Here is a 6,919-nt window from a genome sequence, read left to right as displayed (position 1 = left end):
CTAAGTGGTTGTTAGAATCCTCTATTTATAGGTACTTTCAAGATAAATTGTAATGTTAGTTATCTTGATTCTAGTGATAGTGTTAATTTTGCTTGTGTGATCAGAGACTGCAATAGGTGTTGGCAAAAGGGGTGTTTGATAATGATTGAGAGTAATAGTATTTTTCAAGAATAATTGTTTACTATTTGGAGAGGTTATCTCTTTGCTTGGGATGTGGGTCAACGAGATATTATTTGTGAGACAGATTGCGTGGAGGCGTTTAATCTTGTTACTAATCATCAATATGGTTTTGAGTTTATTGATTTGCAGGTGCTCAACATAAGGGATATCAAGCATTGGAATTAGCGTGTTGACTTTCGTTTGAATATGAAAGATGCAAATACAGTTGCAGACAGTATGGTAAAGATGACGATGAGGTTATGATTTCATCTTCCCTATCCTTCGGAGGAGTTTGAGAATAGTCTTAAGCGAGATTATCCCTTATTTAAGTAGTTTTCTGTCCTTTGTTTTCTTTCTTTTTTTTTAGCTTATTTATGTAAAAAAAAAAAGATGTAATCTATGAATAATACAAATATATCTTTTATAAAATAAAGTGTTATTTATTTCTCTCAGATATCTATAAAATTTTTTAACGTTGTTAAATCTTTTACTTTAGGTGGCATATACGCAAGTATCGATTGCGCATAATTAAATACAATAGATCTATCTTAATCATATACTATTTTACAATTATAATGAATAAACAACAATAAAATTCTAAATATTTTATAGAAAAATAGAAGATAAAAAACAATGAGATACTAGTAATTTTGTGATTGTTCAAGTTTAGTATTATACAAACACCTTATATAAAATGATGAGATTTGCCGAGGAGAGTGGTGGCCAAAAAATTAAGTCTCAGAAAATAAAATGAGATTTATTTTTTTTTAAATAAAATATTTTTTATTTTATTCTAAAAAAAATTCCAAATATATGATGATTAAGTTTAGTTAATGCACATAATAATTTTTAATTTTTTAATCTGGATAGGAATTCAAGCTCTTCTAGATTACACAGCCGAGGAGCCAACCAAACACCCTTTTTGGCTCTTTCCATATTCCAATTGCCAAGAGAAGAAAAAAGCGAAATAATATAATAAAAACCAAAACCCTAGAATTCATAGTTGACAATAGAGCTGATAGATAGTTCTCCGTTTCCGCGGCACCATTCACCGAGTGTTAGAGAAACCCTAAAAAATGGACTTCGACGAGTACGAATACTTGGAGAAGACAGTGGAGGACCACGACGACAAAGACTCCTCTAAGCTCAAGAAGAAGGACTCCACCGACAGAACAGATAGGTCTTACCGCAAGCGTGACGTTGACGACGATCTCGACGCTGCCGACGACAAGCGCACCAAGCGCTCCAGGCACGACGACGACGACACCACTGGCTCCAAGAGGGACCGTGACCGTGACCGCGAACGGTCCAGCCGTGACAGGGAGCGCCACCGCAGTGAGAGGGAGAAGGATAGGGATAGGGATAGGGACGGGGAGAGGAGCAGCAGAGAAAAAGAGAAGGAGAGGGATCGGGATAAGGACAGAGAGAGGAGGGACAGAGACAGAGATAGAGATAGGGACAAGGAGAGGGAGAGGAGAGATAGGGAGAGAGAAAAGGAACGCGAGAGAAGGGAGAGGGAGAGGGAGAAGGAAAAGGAGAAAGAGAGAGAGGAGAGAGAGAGATCCAGGAGGAGCAGGAGTCGTTCCCAGAGAGACAGAGACAGAGAAAGAGAACCAGATTTCGAATCTCGCGATGGCCGGTAATCTCCAATTTTTCTGAATTAGGTTTTAATTTTTCTACTCGTATCAATGTTCTCTCAATTCACTGGTTACTCTTCAATTCTCGTTGCTATTTAACTTAATATGTAGCTCAGTAGCTGTCCCTCTTCAGCTACTTGCTTTCGTTTTAGATTTGTTAATGGCTGAATTCAATGATCACACTCCTTTTCTTCAATACTACTTGCATTAGCTACTTTCATCCTTTTAGTGCTACTGTTTCATGCAATCCGTATTTCTTCAGTGGTATTCAAGCTGCATGTAGATCTCACTCACATAGTTACTTTGGTCAGTATTGAGTCCCTCTTTCATGCATTAGATCGGTGGCATTTTAACATTCAACAGCATTCTTCAGGGAGGTATTGTATCATTGCTTTATTGGTGTTCATAAATATATTTGAAACAGCTTCAAATGATCTTATATAAGTATCAGATGTAACTATCACGAGCTTTGTTATTTACTTTCTCCCCACCCCCCCTTTCCTTCCTCCTCCTACTCCTTACGGATGAAGTTTAATTTAATTTCAGGAGGTTTAGGGATAAAAAAGAGGCTGCGGAGCCCGAGGCAGACCCAGAAAGGGATCAGAGAACTGTTTTTGCCTATCAGGTTGATAGGATAAGCCCCACTTCTGTCAGTTTTTAAATATTACTATCAATATCAATCTTAAAGGTCTAGCATACTTGAATATTTCATCGCTTTTCCCGTTGATTGCTTATATGCTATGTCTCTGCATGCAGATGCCCTTAAAAGCAACAGAGAGAGATGTATATGAATTCTTCTCAAAAGCTGGCAAGGTTAGTTGTTTTCAATTTTTTACATTTCTTTGCCTTCGGAACTTTAAAGACTTCCGACAATCCGGTGGCTTGTATTCTAGATTTCTAGTATACTTTAGTATTTAAAGTTTCAGTATATAGATGCTCTTATCTTTTCCCCCTATGATTAATAACTACTTTTGTAGATTCTATAATTGCTAGTTTGTTAAGAAGGACTAATGCATGTTGCTGGCAATTTTGACCTGCCTTAACTTTTGAGTAGTATAACAATTTTACTGTGCCCCAACTTTTCTACTTTTCTGTGTCTGTCTTCCATGAATAAGATGGGGCATCATGAGGTTTTCAATGCAACAAAGTCGGTATTTGAATTCCAAGGCTGACATGTCAAGCATATATGTATCTTTGTTTGATGATTCTTGTCGAATGAATATCATCTAATGTTACTTTTATTTTTTGCCCTCCTAGGTTAGAGATGTTCGTCTGATCATGGATAGAAACTCAAGACGTTCTAAAGGAGTTGGGTATGGCTTTATTTTCAAATAATTTAAAATTTATATGCATGTGCTATTGTGGTACCAGGATACCAACTTCTAAGAATCATGTTTAACTGTATTCTTAAATGAACTAGCAATGCGATAATGATGAGGGATGGTGGGAATACCTTGCACTCATGTTTAATCAATTCATGCTGCGTACTCAAGGTAGACAACATACATAATCTTGGTTTTCTGCTTGGTCCTATTCCCAATTTTCTTCCTCTCAGTTTGTATACAGTGATAATTTCATTGGTATGCTGATAAGCCCTTTTAGTTTATTTCCTTCTGATTTTCATTTTTTGGGTGGGAAAAATGCCATTGGTGTCTAGATGAGATGCTTATGGATTTGGTTTTGTTTGTCTTCTAGAGCCATTTGGCAACTGAGCTACCTTACTAATCTTTACAGCAGTTGACAACTGCCAAGGTTGAATATTCCCCATCCTTTCCGTTGCTAATCCTCCCTGTCTTGGGTTACCTGTATCTTCATTCTCATATGGTCTTCCCATTTCTCTCCATTGAATTGGCAATTTTAAATATGCCTTAGCTTTGTATTTTGATTATGACAGGCTAACGTTTTCTGTACACGAGTCAGATACATCAAAAGAAACCCAGCTTGAGCTGTCTGCACTAAAGTTTTTGTTTCCACCAATCTCTTTGCTGTGTATGCTTTGTAAGTTTTGATTGCAAATTTTGCATATCTAGTTCTGAAATCTTGATGCAAGTTCATGGGGAGGCTGCAGGTACATTGAATTTTATGATGCAATGTCAGTGCCAATGGCAATTGCTCTTTCTGGCCAGCTTCTTCTTGGTCAACCTGTAATGGTGAAACCTTCTGAGGCTGAAAAGAACCTTGTTCAATCTACTGCTTCCACTGGAGCTGCTGGCGTAGCAGGACCATATGGTGCCATGGACAGAAAGCTGTATGTGGGCAATCTTCATTTCAACATGACTGAGAGTCAGCTGCGAGAGGTATTTTAGCCATTTATCGCTTGTCATTATCTGGTGTGTTCTGGATAACAATATTTGGCCTCGATTGAGCCACTGCTGCGATCAGCGCTGAGTGCAGATCGAACATCAATAAAATTGGCAGAGTTTGTTTCTCCATAAAGATCAACCATTTTTGTATATTTGATTACTTTCTGTAGTTTGTTTGATGTCAATAATTATAATCTTGATTGGATACTGTGCCATTTATCGTATTTTAACATCTTTTTTTTTTCTTCAAGATTTTTGAGCCATTTGGGCCGGTGGAGGTTGTACAACTGCCTCTTGACTTGGAGACAGGACACTGCAAAGGTTTTGGGTTTGTTCAAGTTCGTTTCTAACACTCAACTTTGAATAATACCTCTCCTGTATATATTGGTATTCATGTTTCTTACTTGTGTTGATTGAATTTGGACAGTTTGCCCATCTTGAACATGCCAAGGCAGCACAGAATTTAAACGGAAAATTGGAGATTGCTGGCAGGACTATCAAGGTAGGAATAGTTGTGTTGATTTTTTCTGTTTCTCTATGGTGTATGTTTTCAGTGATGATCATGTGGTTCTCTGAATCTGATGTTTGCCAAATCAGGTTTCATCTGTAACTGATCATGTTGGGAGCCAAGATACAACTGCAAAATCTGCAGATCTTGATGATGATGAAGGTGGATTGGTAAGTTCAAACCTGGTATATAGAATATTTAAAAATTTAGTTTCCAGAAAAGTCAAGAAATTCGCAATGCAGCATAATGGTTGCTGAAAATTAACTAAATGTTACTAAAAGTGTAGCTTAGAAGCAGTTGCTTTTACTTCTCAAGTTAATTATCCGAATTTCTATTTGATTCCCCACTGCCCCGTCCTCCTTTCCTCTTTTCTCCTTATCTTTCATCGTTCCAGATTAGTCTTATTGATGTATGAAGCTGCATTTCTTTTTATCTGGGGCATGTCCTGAACTTCTGTGTCTTTTATTCTGCCCTTATATTGCTATTTGATTTTATTGGCCACTCTCTTATTCGCAATGAGTTCCTTGCTCATCTATTATGGGTTTTTGGGTGAAGGCTTTAAATGCACAATCAAGAGCATTGCTTATGCAGAAGTTGGCAGACCGCCATGGCCTTCCTGGAAGGTTTGTGCTTTCTCTATAGTATTTTTGTCTTATATATGATGAATCTGTTTGCCATCTTCACGGATTCCAATAATGCAGCAATGGGGTGCCTGCTGTGAATGGGGCTGTTCCTATTCAGCCAACCATGGGTTTGCCTATTGGTAATCCAGGTATAATACCTGCACCTGCTCTCCCAACTCAAATTTTGCCTGCTCCAGTGGCAGAACCTGTAGGGATCCCCAGTGAGTGTTTGCTGTTGAAGAATATGTTTGACCCTAGCACCGAGGTTTGTGACTAACTGACTATATATACTTTATGCTTACCATGCACTGTCATATCAAATAAAGTACTGATGACAAGTATTACAATGCAGACTGAGCCAGATTTTGATATAGACATTAAAGAGGATGTAGAAGAAGAGTGTTCTAAATATGGCCGGGTGAAGCATATTTATGTTGACAAGTAAGTTTATAAATGCATGACATGGTTCCTTTAATTATGAGGAATAATTTTACTTCGTCTTTTTTTTTTATGTCAATTTTAATTTTCACAATTTACTTGAGTTGAATCAACTCTACTACTTTGCCATTTATGCAGAAGAAGTGCGGGTTTTGTATATTTGCGGTTTGAAACGGTGGAAGCAGCAAGCGCTGCACAACGGGCAATGCACTTGAGATGGTTTGCACGCAGATTGATTTCAGCTGTGTTCATGGTACTTATTAGCCTTGAGTTTCCTTTTGCTTATTTATTTTCTTCAGATCTGATAAAATTTTAAGATCAGACATAAAATGGCAGATTAGAAAGTATAGTCCCTATAATTCTGTACTTGTTTTTCTTTTTTTTTTTTTCTCTAGATATTTTAAGAAATTGTTTGTGTTGCAGCAACCTCAGGTCTACGAAGCTAAGTTTAAAGGAGAAGACTGAAGTAGTGCATACAGGCCTCGAGAGAAGGTACTGCCGTACTATGGATACAATATTTTTTGTGGGTCTGAAATATCCGGGGATACAATCTGAATATTTTGTTGGGTCTAGGTTTTCATAAATTAACAGTTTATAGGTTGATTCCTTAGTTGTGCTAGGTGTATGATTACAGAAATTGTAATGTGAGGATGGTATATTTGAAATCAGTTTGCCATCGCCCATTTCAATGTATTTTAACCCTCGTACCCTTTGTCTTTCACCCTGTTTGTAATGTGGAATGCCCTCAAGGAATACTTTTTTATTTTTCTTTATTATTTGATGATTCTAGGCTTAAGGAGTTCTTTTATTCTACTAGGACATAAATGTCTGTCAAAACTCAGTTTGCAAGACAATTAAATGTTTTCCAGTATAAAATATTTAAATTAATAATGGGCGATAGGTTATTCAAAACAATTAATTTTTTCTATTATAAATTATTTTAAACTAAAATGATAATAGGTTATTATGTTTACCTCCCCAATCATCCTAGTTAGTGTCTAAAGTATATATTTAGCTTAGATTAATCAAGGTTGGCGAACAAAGCAGCGAACCTGCTAGCGAAGTTTCTGCACTTGGAATAGAGAGAAGGGCGTTGGAATAAGTGGGATCAAGCTTCTTGTGACATTCTGCACATATTATCCATCAAGATTCAAGATAGATAGGGCAGTTCTGTTGCTCGTAATTAAAAAAAAAAATCTAATGCCAACTTTCGTTTCTGATCCTTATGTTGCCAAAACTATAATGCACGCA

General features: G+C 37.0%; 1 protein-coding gene across 1 annotated transcript; it reads left to right on the top strand.

Annotated features, from left to right (window-relative positions):
* The first annotated feature begins 1,087 nt into the window (after nt 1–1,087).
* LOC107480345 (uncharacterized) lies at nt 1,088–6,464 on the top strand. Its single transcript, XM_016100473.3, has 13 exons — nt 1,088–1,798; nt 2,343–2,421; nt 2,553–2,609; nt 3,054–3,109; nt 3,865–4,093; nt 4,351–4,437; nt 4,527–4,601; nt 4,697–4,777; nt 5,163–5,230; nt 5,309–5,495; nt 5,583–5,671; nt 5,807–5,921; nt 6,092–6,464. Exons 1-13 carry the CDS (start codon nt 1,236–1,238, stop codon nt 6,131–6,133), a joined length of 1,728 nt encoding a protein of 575 aa, XP_015955959.1. The 5' UTR covers nt 1,088–1,235; the 3' UTR covers nt 6,134–6,464.
* The last annotated feature ends 455 nt before the right edge of the window (nt 6,465–6,919 follow it).

This window comes from Arachis duranensis, chromosome 3, assembly GCF_000817695.3.
Source record: "Arachis duranensis cultivar V14167 chromosome 3, aradu.V14167.gnm2.J7QH, whole genome shotgun sequence".
Classification (NCBI taxonomy): domain Eukaryota; kingdom Viridiplantae; phylum Streptophyta; class Magnoliopsida; order Fabales; family Fabaceae; genus Arachis; species Arachis duranensis.
Note: the sequence above shows the minus strand (reverse complement) of the source record. Positions and strands in the feature narration are given on the sequence as shown.

What these genes read in the sequence shown, in the direction of transcription:
- LOC107480345 (XM_016100473.3), top strand. Translation starts at nt 1,236, where the DNA reads ATGGACTTCGACGAGTACGAATACTTGGAGAAGACAGTGGAGGACCAC. An exon ending in TCTTCTCAAAAGCTGGCAAG is followed by an intron (nt 2,610 to 3,053) that starts GTTAGTTGTTTT and finishes TTGCCCTCCTAG; the next exon opens with GTTAGAGATGTTCGTCTGAT. An exon ending in TTGCTGGCAGGACTATCAAG is followed by an intron (nt 4,602 to 4,696) that starts GTAGGAATAGTT and finishes TTGCCAAATCAG; the next exon opens with GTTTCATCTGTAACTGATCA.